Source organism: Quercus lobata, chromosome 3 (assembly GCF_001633185.2).
Source record: "Quercus lobata isolate SW786 chromosome 3, ValleyOak3.0 Primary Assembly, whole genome shotgun sequence".
Classification (NCBI taxonomy): domain Eukaryota; kingdom Viridiplantae; phylum Streptophyta; class Magnoliopsida; order Fagales; family Fagaceae; genus Quercus; species Quercus lobata.
Genome location: NC_044906.1, coordinates 46,904,420 through 46,922,951, shown reverse-complemented (window position 1 = coordinate 46,922,951; position 18,532 = coordinate 46,904,420). Strand labels below are relative to the sequence as shown.

The following is an 18,532-nucleotide window of genomic DNA, read 5'->3' as shown; positions in this document are numbered from 1 at the left end:
CTCAGACCACCATAGATTTAACTAACTAATTGAAACCCACATTGCAAATGCAGCATTTTGATTAACCGGTGTCTACAAATTGACCCATTTTAGTAGCAGTCAATTCCTTAGCACTGCCAATGATTTCTTATTTAACTCATCAAGAAGGCCATGTTAAAAAATAACAAAGAAACAAAAGAGTAAGGAAAAAAGATAAAAATTAAAAATACAAAAGATACAAAAATTTGTAACTTAGAGTTGTAACCGGATAGGAACGGTCAAACAGTTCAAACTTCATTTCGGCTGGACTAAAAATTCTGAACTTCTCCAACAGTTGTTACCAACATATTATTTTAACCTGTGGATCCATCAATGTCTTGCTAACCCTTGTTAAGAACATTATAATATTAACCCTTTTTAACTCTCCCCCAAGAAACACCACTATTATATATTTATATATCACGTGCCTTATCACATGGCCATCTGAAGATGTTGCACTATTCCAACAAATCTGAGAGTCAAGAGTTCCAACATGTAACACATAGAGTCAACATTGAGCACATGATCCCACTGACCTCAGATCCCTATTTTACAACACTTAGATTTTTACAACTTTTGATTTAGGAAGTTAAGACTCCCTATATAATAGGCTTGAAAGCCATCTTTCCTCACCAATAAGGCAAAGAATCAAACACTCTCAATTTGAATAAGCAGGGATACCAGAAAGAAACCATGAAGGCTTGGTCTAGAGCACTGGCAGCTCTCACTATAGCCCTTTCAATCGTACTATCATTATATATGTTCCCACAATCTGTCAAGCCACCATCACCAAACCACTGCAACTCAGCCAACAGGCACCACCATTCAAATCTCAAAGCTAACCAGATTCATATCTCAACAACAACCCAAAACATCCAAAATTTATTTATTAAATAAATAAAAACTATTGTCATCAACAATCGATGACAAAGTTGAAAACACACTCAAACAAAACCCATCAAGCCATCAGCCCATCACCACCACTTAACTATCATGATCCCATGGGCACAAATCCCCCTGTCACTGCCCAAAACCCTAAAAACCACCACTAAATCCTCAACCAACATCACCGAACTAAAACTCAAAAATTGACAAACCCTAAGCATCACCACCTAGAGTTATTCTGGAATCACCACCAAGCTTTATGAAAAAATTCCAATGTAATATTGTTCATAAAAAATTCAACATGTCCCACAATGTTCTTATGGAGCTTTTAAGTAGAGGTTCTAGGGTTACAATTAATGAAACAAAAAATGGGTACAAACCAAATAAAATCCATCGAAAGAGCAAAGAAATTAGGTCCAACTATAAATGAACATAGAAATGAAAAAACATACCTTAAAAATTGAAAGTTGGGTGCTCTGTGGAAAAAAATATGAACTTTCGTTGGTGGGGATGTTGAAAGGAGACAAACAAGGAGGAATTTTGACAAAAGGGTAGGGACAAAAGGGATTTTGACAAAAGGGTAAGATTAACGGGATTTTGACTAAGGGTTTTCTGGCCGCCAATGAAAGGAGCGTCTTCGGTAGAGTGAAGGTTTGGGTGTCTAAATGAGTGGCCGCCGATGAGGGTATCGTCTTTGGTAGAGTGAGGGTTTCGGTGTCTGAAGGAGGAGAGTGTTTGAGTGTTTGAGTGTGAGGTGAGTGATTTGGGTGTTTGAGTGAGTGTTTGAAAGTGTGAGAGTGACAAGTGAGATTTTTGAAAGTGTGTTTTAGTGATTTTGATCGTTTAAAAATCGAGTTTTTGTAACTCGAGTTTATAATCGAGTATTATAAACTCGACTTCTACATGGTAAAAGTGGTTCCATGTGGAAAATTTGTCCACGTAACTGTATGAAAAATCCCAAACTCGAGGATTAATAGCTCGAGTTCTACCATTGATCTCGAGTTTTAAACACTCGATATGCTAGTTTCCCAGATAGTTTTGAAACGTGACAACTAACAAAATTCTTAGAGATTTAAGGTTAATTGGAAAAAGAATTCCGAACCTAACCTAGATATCTCTCTCTGCCCCTTAAGTTCCCTCACTCTCTGTTTCTCTCTTTGATCTACTCCACTCCAAACCCTCTACTCCAAACCAAGAGACCCATGGCAAAAGACACCAAGCTCCAAACCCACACACCCATGGCTATATGAAACAAAACTCTCTTTTCGATCTACCTAGAAACCCACCTTGTTCTTCCTGATTGAGTTCATGAATTCCTTGGGGACTCTCTTCATGTTGTCGTGCACGTCGTTGCACTTGAAGTAGATCAGCACGTGCATCGCCTCCATCGCACGGGACCAGCGTTACCACATCGAAGCTTTGTCGCCTGGTCAAGGCATGTGGGTCACGAATCGGGTCTGGTAAAGGGTTACAAAATTGAAGGAGCTGATGGGTTTTTTTGTGTTTGGTTGCTAAGAGAGTGGGGAAAAGAACCATTCAAATCACTCTCTTTTTGACCTGGGTTTGTTTTTCCCTGTGGGTGTTGATTTGTTTTAAATTTTTGGGTTTGGTTTTTTCATGTGGGTTTGATGATTTTTTCATGTTGGAGGTTTCGATGGAGGATAGGGATTTTGTATGAATTTTTGCATGTTTATTTGCTAAGAAAATACAAGAAAAGAGAAGAAAATTTTAGATTATTTTAATTTTCTAGGCAACCCGAAGAACATGAAGAACATGTTACCCCTTGTTCTTTCTAAAATAATAATAAATAAATAAAAGAAAATAATTCAACGTTTGTTTTTTTTTTCAATATTATTAAATTTTTATTTAATTAGATTAATATTTTTTTAATTTTCTGACCTGGCTTTTTTTATTAATTTATATGCTAATGTGGCATTTTAAATGCTGACGTGGCATTTACAAAATCCCAAATAAATTTTATAAATATTATTTTATTAGTCACATCAGCATTTACTATGCACATAGTACATTCCGTTTACCACCTCAGATTTTTTTGTTATTGAGTTGACGGCAATGACCAAAATAGAAACAATTTTCTGAAATTAGGGGCTAACCTAGGAGCGAAATCAATTTAGGGACCAAATCGAGAATTAGCCCAAAATGTAGGGACCAAAAATGTATTTTCACCTTTTTTTTTAGAATAAAAAAAAAAAAAAAAACAGTAAGCCCTTAAAAATAACAAAGAAAGCACCTAAAATAAATAATATGTATAAATCTCTAAGTTCAGAGTTTGATAATAATTTTAATAGTCCACTAATCTCACAATAGAATAAAGAAAAATTGGTACCCTATAATTGAATATATACAGAGATTTAAGAATAGTTAAGTAAAGAAAAATAATTAAGAAGAAATATAAAATAAATTTGAAAAAAAAAAATACTCAATGTTAGTAGCAAATTTAAAACTAAAAAATATTAATATTTGAAAATTTCACCTCAAGTCGATGAATAATGTTGTTAGTATTTTTAGTCTAAAATATACAAATTTTAATATTTTAGTATATAATGAAATTGGTCAATAAAAAATAAAATTTTAAAGTAAATTATATATTTGGTCTCTAACTTTTTACACTGTATTTCAATTTGGTCCCTGACCTTTGAAATATGTCAATTTGGTCCCTAATCTTTTGATATTATGTCAAAATGGTCATTGCCATTAAGCGATGGATGAAAAATACTAATGTGGCTAACGGCCAAAATAAAATATTATTTCATGCCATATGCATTGCCACATCAGCATAAATTTTAAAATAATAATAATTAATTAATTAAAACATAATTTTTCTCTCTCTTTCCCTCTTCCTGTTTCTCCCTCTTTGACCTCTCTGGCTTCATTTAGGGGTTTCTCCCTCTTTGACCTCTCTGGCTTCATTTAGGGGTTCATAAAATACTAATGTGGCTAACGGCCAAAATAAAATATTATTTCATGCCATATGCATTGCCACATCAGCATAAACTTTAAAATAAATAATTAATTAATTAATTAATTAAAACATAATTTTTCTCTCTTTTTCCCTCTTCCTCTTTCTCCCTCTTCGGCCTCTCTAGCTTCATTTGGGAGTTCATAAAGGAATGTAATGGAATGATCATAAGAGAATGGAAATGAATGGAATGGAATAGAATGTATTTAAGCAAAGAAAATGAATGGAATGGAATGAAATGAAATTAAGTAACCTTGATTAAATGTTTTAAAATAACGGAATGGAAAAAAATGAAAATGAATAGAATATAAGCAATCTTGTTTAGGAGTAACATAGAGGAAATGGAATAGAATCATTTTATGACAATATTACTATTAGACTCCTATTTTAAAATAAAGGATTGAACATATAAGGGTATTTTGGAAGTTTTAGCAAAAAATTCATTAAATCTAATTTCATTCCCTCCCATTCTTCCCAATTTCGGGAGAATGAAAATTTGAGATTTTAAAGGAATAGAGAAGAATGAATGTTTCCTCTTACCTATTCTATTCACTCCCACTTAAACTCTCAAATAATGAAACTTCCAAATAAGGAAATGGAAGAATATTTTAAAATTATTCTTTTTATTTATTTCCATTTCATTTCATTCCCTCCTCCCAAACGAGGGCTCTATGGTCAAATCCAGTTGCAGGCTGAGCAACATAATTTAAGTTAAAATGGTTTATCTTCGATTAATTTCTCTTGTCACTGATAAAATTGAAGAAGTTATTGATGAACATAGAAAATCTCCGTCAACACCTCGTCATGTTGAATGAGGAGGCTATTTTTTGTTGTCTTTCTCTTATCAGTTGCCTGTGAACCATTGTTGACTCATTCGAATGTTCAAAGGCTGCCTTTTTTTTACTAAAAAGCCACCTATTAAGTTAATATAAGGACCCAAAAGTTTATACCTAGCAAATGAATGCCTTAGATTAGATGAAATTTGTTAGGTATTTTGGTCGCACTGTACAAAATAATCGTTGGATTTTTTAGTTTGTAATCTATGGTCCCTTTTTCTAATCGGACCTCATGTTGAGTGGATCCTAGGTGTGTACCAGTCCTACAACTGGGTACGCAGAACATAGAGACGCCAGAGAGAGAGAGAGAGAAAATATGTTTTACTTTTAAGCTTTTTTTTTTTTTTTTTTTTAGTTTATGCTGATCTGGCAGCTATTAAAATAATATTTTACTTTTGCTCTTAATCACGTCACTATTTTCCATTCGACTATTTTGATACAATATCAAAATATTAAAAACCAAATTAATACATTTAAAACGTTAAAGGCCAAATTAAAATATAATATAAAAAGTTAAGGACGGATTATATAATTTAGGGTAAATTCCAAAAACCTCCCCTGAGGTTTGAGGAAATACCAAACACGTCCAACAATTGTTAAAAATGACCAATTTGCTCCTAAAAAGCAAACGGCGTGTAACACCGTTTAAGCACCATATATTAAACTATATTCTGTAATTTCTCTCTTCTTCACGAATCACGCAGAAAATCTCTCTCCTTCACGCCCAGAAAATCTCTCTCTTTTTCTTCACATCAAAAAATATCTCTCTCTCAAGCTCAAGTCTGAAATTTCAGACTCGGGACCAACAACTCCTCCACCGGAATGGTTTCAAAGCCGGTCTAACCACAAATCTCATGCTATACTCCGCCGTTAAAAGCTTTGTGGTTGGGTTGCGAATCATGATGAATTGTAGATGGCGATTGCTGGGTCACGATGAGTGGAGATGGCGGTTGCAAGGTCAGTTCGGTGGAGCTACCGTTGTGGGTATGGGTATTTTTTTTTTTTTTTTTAATTTTTTGATTTGGGTTTTGTTTGGGTCTGAGGTGTGATGCTTGATAGTTGGAACGGTTTGGGTTTGAGGAAGATGTGTGGGTAGTGATGGGTGGTGCCGTGGTGGACAATGGTTGCTGGGTCACACGATGCTCGACGGTGGGTCTTTTTTTTTAAATAATTTGGGGTTTGTTTGGGTTTGAGGTGTGAATAATGTGATGTTTAATGGTGGGAGTGGTTTGGTTTGAAATCGATGGGTGCGTAGTGATGGGTGGTGCCGTGGTGGCGGGTGGTTGCTGGGTCACACGATGCTCACCAATGGGTCTGGGTTTTGTTTTGAATTTTATTTTATTTTTTTGGATCTGCTTGAGGTGTGATGTAAACGGATCTATTTGAGTTGAGATGTTGGATGGTTGATTGGTTGAGCCGATCTATGTTTGATTGCCTTGTGTGATACTGGATCTAATTGGGTTGATCTTGGTTTGATGGAGGGAGGATTTTTGTTTTTAGAACGTAATGTAAATTTTTATTTTTCCAAATGAGAATGTATGGCTTTGATTTGAAAATGTATGGTTTTGATTTGAAAAATGGGTACTGGCTTAGTGATTTTTTTCTGTAATCTTTCTCAAAATACATGTGGTTTGAGCTTTCAGAGAGAAGCGTTTATGTTATGGCGCGAAGAAGAAAGTGAACAGAGAACATGGAAAAAAAATCGTTTGGAGAGAGTAACGGCAGTACACACCGTCTGCTTTTTTAGGAGTAAATTGGTCATTTTCACCAACTGTTGGACGTGTTTGGTATTTCTTCAAACCTCAGGGGAGGTTTCTGGAATTTACCCTATAATTTACCTTAAATTTTATAATAGAGACATAGCAAATTACCCAGGTTGGGACCGGTCTATTTTTGAATATTCTAAAACGTGCTCCCACTCCTATTACCTCTTTTTCTAAATGGGTTTGCAAGGTCTATCTAAGTGTCTAACCATTGTTCCAAAAAATAAAATTAAAAACCATTGTTTGGTAGCCAAATTTGAAATCAAGAAAAGAGGTGGATTCTACGAAGAAAAATCTTAGCTTGGCATGGTGTTTTTAAAAACAGAACTTTAAAATGTTTTCTCAAATTCACTGTGCAAAATTAGAGAACACATTTTTGCTTTTGTTATTTTACAAGGAATGAAAAAGCAAGTCAAGCAGTACAGCAATAAACGATTAGAACAAAATGTATTAGGATCCTAGTCCTAGATCAAGGTTTCTCTATCACTATCTCAATCTCAAATCATAAATGTATAAAACACATCTGACACATCTTTTTGGGAGATTTTCCCCCCCTTTCAATCTATCAACAGTCAACACCACCAAAAAGATTCCACAATTCTCTTCTACCAAGAAGCCAGCTGCAACAACCCCCAAAGAAGAAGAAAAAAAAGCCACAAAGCCCTTGTCTGTCTCCAGTGGAAACTCCCTAAGAAAACGATTGAGATATATAGATCCACAGTAACCACAGCATGAGAAGTGTTTAGCCAGATATGAAGCATATGTTGGGGAAGGACATATTAGATACATAGTCATGTTGGAACTTGTGTCACCTGTCACAAAGTTCAAGCTAATTGAAAGTTCATCAAAATGACATTAACCAAGTTTAAGTTCTAGTTACTACCTCTCCCAACTTTCTACGGAAAATCAGCTCTACTTCACCACGGAGGCTTTCCATATCCATTGCATAATCTCTGAGAACTTCATCAGACATTAAATTATGGAGTTGCTGCCTCATTCTCTCTAATGCACAATCCAAACCACAAAATTCTTTAAAAACCAGAGGGTCAGCCATCCTGAGATGCAGAAGATTCTTAATCGCAACAAGTGCCTGCAATACATCACAAAATCAGCATAACATAGATTAGATCCTTCTTCTTTTTTACAAGTAAAAATTTTATTAGAAAAAGAAGAGGAAAAGAAACAAAAATGGATGTGTACAAGCCCTTTTCAAAGAATACAACTCAAAAGGAAAGAGAATCAATAAAATCAAAAAAGACATGTACATTTGGTCAGAAAAGTAAGTGCACATGCAGAGAGCAAAACATTCTTAGAATCTATATAAAAAGTTTTGATAGTTTTTAGTGTCTATTGTATATAAATGGTCAATCACCTTCTCCTGTAGATCAAGATCATCTGATGCAGTTTGATCAACCACAGACTTCAAGAAAATGTGACTGCTAAAAAAGGGCAGCTCAGCTCTTTCCATATTTTCTAATTGACACTCTGTCAGATCGCCCACAAGAAACACAGCTTTCTTGCGCAGTCTGATATCAATGCTTGAATTACTTAGAACGTCCTAACAAACAGTTACTGTTAGTCACAATAATCAGCTATACAAATAATCTCAAATCTTTTTCTCATTCTAATGTATGCTACCTGAAGCATCAAATCTCCAGCTTCTGCATAGAACAATTCCTGACCAGCTACATTGCTTCGAATCAAAGCTGAAACAGCATATAACGCTTTGGTGGCTTCTTCTACGGAACTAGATTTTACCATCTTTATTAGTTGTGCAAGTGCCCCAAGTTCTAGGATCTGAAAATTTTGCAGATTTTTAAATCAGGTTAAGTCAAGTACATATCACTTAATTGTGTGAAAGAAAATCTTCTGTAGAACATGTTGATTACATTTGCACCATTGAATAAGAAGTTAAAACATAAAACACAAACCTTTTTGTGGCATAATAGGTTCAAGAAAGAAACATTTCATACCTGCCTTTGAACAACTGGGTTATTCTGACTGGCTGTCCCAAGAATCCATGCAGCAATTCTCCGTATATCTGAGTCAGGGTGATTGAGCTCTTGTATAACCACAGCAAAGCCCCCAAGTTTGTTAAAATCTGACAAATATAAGATTAACTATGTGAGTGACTAATCTCACAGGAGAAAGCAAATATGAGAACACCTCAAGATTCTAGATATCAGACTCGGAAGAAATGTCATCACACCAACAACTAAACTGCGATGATTATCATGATTTATCTTAATGCATATCTTAGGAAAAGGTTGGCAAGTGATGCATTCAACAGCTGCCTCACTAGTTTCTCAAGTATTATAGTTATAAAAACGATATGACATGATAGTGGCTATTAATGTTGTGCCTGAAAAAAATAAATTTTAGAAGGCCCTTAGCTCATATGGATAACAAGAACACCTTTCGGGAACACTTTTTTTATTTATTGCTAAGAACACCTTTTGTGAACCCTGATCACCCATGAGAGGGGAAGGGCAGGGAGTAGCTGTCTCAAACAATCCTATTTTGCACCATGCAGGGTTTGCCTAGCGCTGAAGCTACCCAACTATTTTGGATCCCCCAGTGGCACTACTCTGACATGCTCACCTAAGGGTCTGCATGTCTTTCAAATTGCAGCTCACATGGCCAGATTTCAAAGTCTCGTCCCTTCCGTGAAAGCTCCAGTGCATTGCACAATATATTAATGTGTAAGGTCAGGACGGTGGTTGTCCCCAAAAATTGACCAGTTACCTATATTTCTATAACAAGACCATGAGCTCAAGCTCAAATGGAATCTCCTCTCTTGAACGAATAGGATGGAGGGCGTTGGGTATGATAGAAGTTCAAGACCCACCGGGTGAGAGTGTAACTTTCCAATCAAAAAGAAAAAATCTATAGTTCTGCATCAAAGCCCATATCATCTTGAGACAAACTAATTTCTTTTTCTTTTTTCTCTTTAGTCAAGAAAATATTTATTCAATATGGTTCAGCACCAAGCAAACTAGCGGTGCATGTCTTCTAGCAAATATTACAGCTCTATGAGAATAAAGTATTCACACATACCATTTGCATTGTCTATTGGCTCAACAAGTATAAGAAGCTCCTGTAGCGCACGATGGCGATCTTCCAGAGACACAGATGAATTATTCAAGTCATCTAGTGCAATTTGCATCAATTGCGCATCTGATGGCATTTTTAGCTTTTCCATCAGTTCCTGTGTAAGGCATAATACCTATATCAGATATCTCAAAAACGCACATTGAACAAGTAGGTTAACATATACAGAAGCACAAACACAGTTGCTAGTGTCAGATTAACATATGCCAATAAACAGGCAGAGTTGATGTACATGCATGTATTGAATTGAAGGCTTCATCCATTCATAACAATAATGCAGGGAATTTTGATACATGGTGTTTCAGCTCAAAACCAAAAATATAAGTTTATACTACCAACTTAGAAAATTTGCATTCTAAACAAATTATAATAACCAAAAACTAAACAATACAGACATGGGTGACAAAATGCATCAATATGAAAGAAATGATTGGAATCAACAAGGACAGGAGTAATAAGAACATAGAGAAGACATCATTCTTTTTTAATAATTCAACTGTTATAACAAGCGAGAAGGAAAGAAGAATAGACAATGCCTCTGAGCTACAAGGCTCTTGGTGACATCATAACCAACAACCTAACAGATAATCAGCACTAGATAGTGCAGAATGGCAGAGAGGATTCATGTAGAGTAACATAAATTGAGTTGAGTTAGAAGTAACAACCTTTTTTTACTCTCAAAATAAGAAACCCTATAATCATATCTATCAGTAAACTCTAAATTTTACAAAAGAATGGACAAAATAAACTATGTACCATAAGCACCTCATAATTTCCCACCTTTAGTTCCGTTTGTCGATTTTTTAGGTCGGTAGGAGATAGTCGTTGAACATCTTGAGATGTTTCCTTTAATTTTGCAGGATCAGAATGACCTGATTCATTTACAAATTACAAGAGAAACAAAGCCGCTCTCAGTTAAGATAATTAAATATATGAAATCTCATTGAACATTTATGAATAGAAATAAGGAAGAATCTCTAAACAAATACTCCGTTGGAAAATTCATAATTTTTTTTTTTTTTTTTTTTGAATTTTGATACGAAATTATACTCAACATAAGAAAAACAAAAAAGTTAATTTTTTTTTTTTTTTTTAAAAAAAATGAATAACGTTGTAATGACAAAGTAAGGTAAATATTCAACTTTGCAATTAAGTAAATAATCCAACTTCAAATTCTGAAATTTATTTTGAAAGGGTAGTAGTAGAATCATCTTGATCTTGGGTTATGAAACTAGTGGCCTCTATGACTATGACAACTTTTTTACTTTAAAAAAAAGTGAAAAACCCTCCAATTCCAAATTGAATGATGAAAATGACCACTTAAGTGCACAAATGAGAAATCAAACAAAAGAACTCAGTTACGGACGGCGCATAATTAAGCGAACCTATAATTATAATTATAATAATTATAAGTAAAATAGGGAAGAAAATTGTGTACAAAAAGAGTCAGTCATAAATATAAATATAAATATAAATACCAATAGCCCACTGAAGCATTCCTTCGAGGGAAGAGAAGCCACCATCGGAGTCAGAGTCATCTTCTTGCTGCGCTTGTGGCTTGCTAAGCAGATCCACCTCATCCTTTGCAGTACTGGACCAATACAACGAAGAAGAATCATTATTATTATTATTGTTGTTGTTTTCATGAACCCGGTTGGCACTAGCAATCACTTCCAATATTCCAAAGAGGAATAATAATAATAATAATAGGCATATAGCAAGGCTTCCTGGACTCCTCTTCATTGCTATGCTATGCTATGCTATAAGTTATGGTGTGATTCTGATTTTTAGTATTTTGTGGTGGGAGGCTGGCTATCTGGAACATACCTATGATATGACTTTTTTTACTGTGGCTTTTTAACCAAACACGGGAACGGGAATGTTCATGATGTACTCCTTACTACACGTCACCCAATTGATTATGTACCGTTCATCAGGGATCCGACGGTTCTCAGAAAACCGGAATAACTCAAGTCAAGCCAAAGCGAGATTGCGTTTAACTTGGGTGGTGACTGGTGATAGAGAGCGTGTCACCCGCAGTTGGGTTATATGCAATTCCTTGAATGTGGCTGAGTTGGGCCAATAACAACATGCCAAGTCATTTTCAAAAAAAGACCTCAATTCCAACTCATCAAGGAGTTGTTTGGTTTTTTTTTTTTTTTTTTTTTTTTTTAATGGGGAGAGGACTACATGGAAAAATTAAAAATGAACACATCGGTTTGTGGATTTCAAAGAACTCCTATTTTGGATAATACAACAGGACAAGAATCTGGAACTTTTTGCCATGATAGCGTGGTTGATTTGGACTCAACTGAATGTTAATCTCCATCACTTGGCACAAGTCTCCAAGGATTGAAATGAAGAGTTCATGGCCTTGCAAGTTCCACGCTTTTTTGCCCCAGTAGCGGTCCCATGCTTCGTGGCACCCCCCCCTTCTGCGTGTTTCAAAATTAATTTCAACAGAGCTACTTTTGCCGCTAAAAATAAGTCTGGCATTGAAGTTGTTATTCGAGATTCTCAAGGCATGGTCATTGCTTCTCTATCTCAACTGCTCCCCCAGACATTTCAAGCTGTTGAAGTTAAAGCCTTAGCTGCGGTGAGAGTTTTGGAGTTTGCCTCGGAGCTGGGTATTGCACAAGTAGTTTTAAAGGGTGATTCAAAGGTAGTACTGAACGCTCTTGCTGAGGTGGTCCGGTGGATGTTTCTTTATCTTCATATGGTCTTCTAGTTGTGGATGCAAAATCTTTTTCCCTTGATTTCTATCAATTACGTTACTATTATGTTAAGAGAAAATGAAATAAGGTCACTTATAGTTTACTTAGGCATGCTATTACTATTTCTGATTTTATTGTGTGGATGAAGTCTATTCCTTCACAAGTTGTTTTTATTTATCATACTGATTTATCTGGCCATTCTTAGTTTTTAATACAATCGTTTTCTTCCTAAAAAAAAAAACCTTGTTAAGGAAAAACGAGGCAACCCATACCTAACTTACTGAAATGTTGTGGGGGACTAGGTTAACCAGTCCTTGAACCGACCCTAAAAAAGCTAGTTAAGTATGAACATTTACATAACTAGTCGCTAACACGTACGATGCACGGGTAAGTTCTTATAGGGTTAACCTGCACAGTGGAGTCGTACCATGGCTGCTAGAATTTATTCCTAAGGTTGGACTAAAAATTGTCAAAATTGGAATTTTGAACTTTTCAGGTGCCAATATTTTAGAGCATCTTGCTAGCTCTTTCATTGAGGCACCATGTCATTTGAGCCAACAAAGTAACTATTATGAGAATTTGATAAGAGAATTCTATATTGCATTGAAAGAAAATGAATGTACATCAAGTATTTATACAAAGTCTGAGAGTAACTAACTTCTTACTAACTCCATAATATACGAATCTAGCCTCTACAACCAATCAAATTAATAATCGTGTATATAAATAATAGCTATGAATTAAACTAATCCTAAAGTACAAGTAGTATAGCTGTTTTAAATATAAACACTGTCGTTTATATAGTCACAGCTACAATTCTTCCATTGCTTTGTTCTGATACTCTACCCTGAGTCAACAGCTACAATCCAAACTTGCTCGACCTTCAAAATGAGTCCTTGATCTTGTCCATCTGATAACTATGAAACATCATTGGTTTCTTTGTCTTAATGGAATTGTCCAGGTGTGTGTAAAGATTGACAAAAATACAAAAGTTTAAAAGAAAATACTGACCTCTTTACATAGATATGGAGAGTGCCACCTAATTGAAATATAAAAAAGTAACAAAACCCAGAAAATGAAAATTTCAAATAACAATTCAGGTAGAATTTGATCTTCTAGGTTTATACTTCTTTGACCCACATGAACTACACTTGCACATAACTCTAAGATGGGGGGAATATAAAATAATAAAGAAGCATCTTAATGAATCCTTAATGATCTCAGGTGACCATTTTGTCCACTATTTTCTAAAGACCTACTTAAAAAATTGTCACAAAATTAGGATTAAAACCTGATGATAAACTCCTTAGTCTATAAAGTCAAATATACAATTGCCCCAAAAATCAACTGGAGGGAAAATAATTGTACACACACACTAAAATAGGATAGACATACTTCACATTTGGTTGGTATTTTTTTGAAGCTGTGACTCATAATTAGACTTTGCTTTACAATCTGCACAATAGTAATCTACATTCTCTAGATCCTTTAAACCATACACAAGTTAGTGAATAAACACATATATGACAGGAATAGAAATTGACATCACAATTCATAAATCAAGTGTATTAAGCACACCTTGAAAAGCTTGCTGGAAATATTCTCACACTCGGCATGCACCCAAACATTACAACCCCATCACAACACACTTGATCAACATCTCTGAAAGCACAAAACATTGTAGAAGCTTACCCAAACTGTCTTTAACTAACCAAGTTCCCTAGAGTTCTATGTACTATCTACATATAGAAAGAAGCCAAATGTTGCATAGTTGAAGATCCAAGCCAATAGATCAATTATGTATGTGCATATATATACACTATGAGGGAGAAAGATTCTCTAGTAATCCCAAATGAAAGACTGAATCTTATCCTGGAAAAGTATATATGATTTTGATTTAGAGTCACCATAGTGAAACAAAACAATTCACATTAATGTTCCTATAAAACTGAACATGGGGTTCACTTCATTATGATATCTAGAAATAGTACATTTATAAAGCTGATATGTAGTAAACATTGCATATATCTCAAACAAAAAAATTAAGAATCAAACATACCAAATAAGAATGAGCGACTTTAATTTAGAATATTATTCTCCATAAACAGTAAAAGTAAGACATTGAAAGCATAATTACCACTACTGCGGAGGAACAACCTAGTTTCTCCATCAAAAAAAGTTCCTTTTGCCTGGTTATAAGCAGAGAAATCATCGCATAATTCGTCTTCACCCTTCACCCAATTACAAAAAAAATCAATTTTGTGTTACATAATTTTTCTTAGAAGATGAAGCTAATTATTACAGCATTTATCAAAGTAGTCCTGACAGCATTAAAGATAATAGTAAAGAATTGGACAAGGTAAAGTGTAGCATCTCAACGTGATATTACCATGGAACAGAAGAAACAATTACCACAAGGCATGATGAAAGCTCCAACAACATGAGATCCAATTGGGTATTTGAAGAGTCAAGAAGGTGTAATAAATAATCCATGTTGCAATAGAGTCAAGCTTTTTTGCATTGTTTTGTACCTTCTGAAGCAGGGATATCAAGGGTGTTATTGGATGAGCAGATAACAAACCAAACAATGGATTAGTAAAGTTGTGCATAGAGGCGCTCTATTATCCATAACTTGTTGAATTCTACAATGCCAGCACCACTAATCTTTCTTTTTTCTTTTTTCTTTTTATAATCATTAAAGAAGTATTCTTCAAACCATAGAAGTATATAAAACATTGAAACCATCAATTGAAATTTTGAAACTAAAGCAAAAAAAAAAAAAAAAAAAAAAAAATCAAACAAACAAACAAACGATGCTTTCAATAAAAAATTCCAATAATAAGATGAAAAAACTACTTGATGAGGGAACATTGTTGCCACCACCATCTCCAACTATCTTCTAGGTCTGTGCATTTATATTACAGATCCTCTAACTTCCTTTAACGTTCTAATGATTGATTGATGTTCGCCTAATCATGTGATGGGTAAGCTTCGATGTTCGCCTAATCATACCCAACATTTAAAATGGAAATTTGACTTTATATTTCTACTGTATTAAAATCTACTTACAAACCACTCTAAGACAATTCCTTTCAAATCAAGGATTTCATGAACAATTTGCAATTATGATTGAAGATAAAATGACTAAACAACATCACATATGGTTTGGGATGAGTTTGATTTGCCAAATTGTGGTTTGAAAGGTTACACTTTACCCACCTCAAAAATTTTGCAGCCCAAATTGTTTAAATAAAAGAATGCCATGAAACAAAATAGCAACTTTATTATAATCTGAATACAATATATTTATATATCAAATGCAAATAAAAATAAACCTCATGTGGTTAAAGTGCAATATGTTAATCCTTAGGTTTCAAACTCAACATAATTCATAGGTAGATGAAGTTACACTACTTTCAAAGAACTATTCTGTGAAGTGCTAACTTGGTTGTGTGTTATTTAAACCTTATCTAGAAGAAAATTTAATGAGATATGGGCCACTTGCCCTATTTAGTCTTCAACAAATTCAGTAAGTAAAAGATCTTCCAAGATTAGATGCCAAGGAAATTTTTGTATACAATTGGATGCAAATTTGGCAGTAACTATAACATTTGAAGGCAATGAACAATATAACTACAACAAAAAGCAAGCCTTACTCCCAAAATTTTGAGTTCAGCTATGAATCCTCAACGAACATAAATTTTGAATAAGAATAAGAATACCATAACACTTATACATACCAAAATAGAAAAGTTTGGAAAAACTTGGGTCAATCGGACAGATTATGCACATGTACATACATATATGTTATAAAGGAACTTGATTTTTTTTTTAAAAAAACCTGTACAGATTCAGGCACAAAATTGAGCATTTGGACAAGTCCTATTTTGGCCTCAATCAAGCATTTGGAAAAGAAATTCAGAAATAAACACAGAGAGTATGTCACTATATTCTCAGTCTTCCATTTAAAATTACAAATTTCATAAAGCCTAGTTTGAGTTAAACTCAAGGTCTAAGCTACGGATTCAATCAAAACTGTCATGTTAGAGAAAGGGTATTGAACCTACAGAAATTGAAACTGAAATTTAGCTCCAAAAATAGAACCAAATTTGGTTATCAAATAGAGAAGTAGATGTGCAGGACCAAAGTAACTAAAACACAGAAGTAGGTGACCTCCCCATTGATCACAACCCAATGACTAATTCCAGGTCCACAATCTACACATTTGATTCCCATGATCAAATATAGGCTTTCCCAAAAATGAAAACCCAGATAGTAATTTAAAATTTCTCACACTCATAAATTGATAAAAAAACACCCACGTCATCACTTCAAAACACATCCACATTTTAATGACACCAAAACCAATTGTCAACAAAGCTCATTCTATTTAGACTTTCACAAATTTCCCCATCCGATTATCTTTATTCTATTTTTTCCATTGAAGTACTATCTGACTCTATTCCTAAACTAAATCAACCTTGTGACTCTTTTTTTCCCCATTCAATACATAGGAAGCAATTTTCAATTATTTGACATAAACTTTTTAAAGTCGGGTCCCTTTTTCAGTCTGGCTCAGGAATTTCGTCAAACACTTTAAGGGTGAAGGGTTGGGATTCTATTCTCTTCAGCCACACTCTCAAGTGGGGTTGTTCAGCCTCGGGGTGTTGGGGCTTCTCTGATTTCAATCAAAATACAGCCATGTATAAATCCAAGACGCAGTTTTGATTGAAATCAGAGAATATCTACTTATACATGTTTTCAAAGGCAATTTAGCTCCACTACCACCTCCAAACCCATCAATCTATGCTAATCGTTCAAAAGAAACACTCTCAAACGTAACCCTAAATCATACTTAACAACCAAAAACAATAGAACAAAATTAAAAACTTATTGGTAATGTTTCCAGAGAAGTGACAGTGGTTGTGTGAGAATCTGAGTGGTGGCCATCTGTAGTGGCGATCCGTAGTGGTGATGGCGGCGATGGGGGAAGAATCTGAGTTCTGGGTTTTGATTTTGGAGGAAGGAAAGGGTGAGTACCCATCAATCTATGCTAATCATTCAAAAGAAACAATCCTAAACGTAACCCTAAATCATACTTAACAGCCAAAAACAATAGAACAAAATTAAAAACTTATTGGTAATGTTTCTAGAGAAGTGACAGTGGTTGTGTGAGAATCTGAGTGGTGGCCATCTGTAGCGGCGATCCGTAGTGGCGGCAGCGACGATGGGGGAATAATCTGAGTTTTGGGTTTTGATTTTGGAGGAAGGAAAGGGTGAGTTTTAGGTTTAGGGAAGGAGATGTTTTAGTGTGTGAGGCTGTGAGCAAAGAAGAGAGACGCCGCTGGTTTAGGGAAGGAAAGGGTGAGTTTTACTTTTTGGTTTTAAAGAGTTATTCGGGTTTTGTAATGGGGAAAAATTAGGTTTATTTTTAAATCAAATTTAAAAAATAAAAAAAATTAAATTAAATGCTGACGTGGAAAATTGTGAAAGTTTCAAAAGCTTCGATTTTATATATATATATATAGACTAGATTTACTATTAAAGTTTATTAGTTTGAGGAGCAATTCAAATATATATATATATATATATATATAATATGTTACGTTTTATTTTTTATTTTTTTAGATAATTTAACTTTATTTTTATTTTACATACAACAATACAAACAAGGGCACTTAAAAATGTTGATTACTTTACATGATCCACAACATTTAGGATATGTTTGGTACACTAAATGAGAATTACGACATAAATTGTAATCTTTATTATTAGGAATAAATTGTGTTATAATGTAATAACTAAACCTATTCATAAGTTTGATTATGAGTTATATAACACTAGTCATTAACCTGTGTGATGCACGGGAAAACTATTAAATGTAAGATTCAAAAAATGATGCCATGCACTTTTATAACATAAGGTATCAAAGAGATGATACAACTAATTTTTTGATAATTTTGGTGGTCATCGCCTACTCGAAATATTAAAATCACTATATTGAAGTAAAAAATTCAAATTTAACAATTATTAACAAATTAAGAGAAATTAACAATTATTAATAAAAGTTGCTATAGATGGTAGTTATAGTAGAATTCATTCAATATGTTATAATCTTTTACATCTCCTCGTAACATTGCTTCATAATCCATGTATGCACACCTCATAATAGAATAAGCAACCTCATAATAAAATAAGCAACCTTGTATAATCGAGAAATACCAA

At 34.3% G+C, this 18,532-nt stretch overlaps 1 protein-coding gene across 1 annotated transcript; it reads right to left on the bottom strand.

Moving 5' to 3' along the window:
• Positions 1 to 6,834: 6,834 nt before the first annotated feature.
• On the bottom strand, positions 6,835 to 11,423 carry LOC115982532 (hsp70 nucleotide exchange factor FES1). The gene is made up of 8 exons (XM_031105157.1): positions 11,072 to 11,423; positions 10,374 to 10,465; positions 9,540 to 9,690; positions 8,456 to 8,583; positions 8,121 to 8,279; positions 7,855 to 8,040; positions 7,366 to 7,572; positions 6,835 to 7,294 (listed from the first exon to the last, which is right to left on the bottom strand). Exons 1-8 carry the CDS (start codon positions 11,334 to 11,336, stop codon positions 7,274 to 7,276), a joined length of 1,209 nt encoding a protein of 402 aa, XP_030961017.1. The 5' UTR covers positions 11,337 to 11,423; the 3' UTR covers positions 6,835 to 7,273.
• Between the last annotated feature and the right edge of the window lie 7,109 nt (positions 11,424 to 18,532).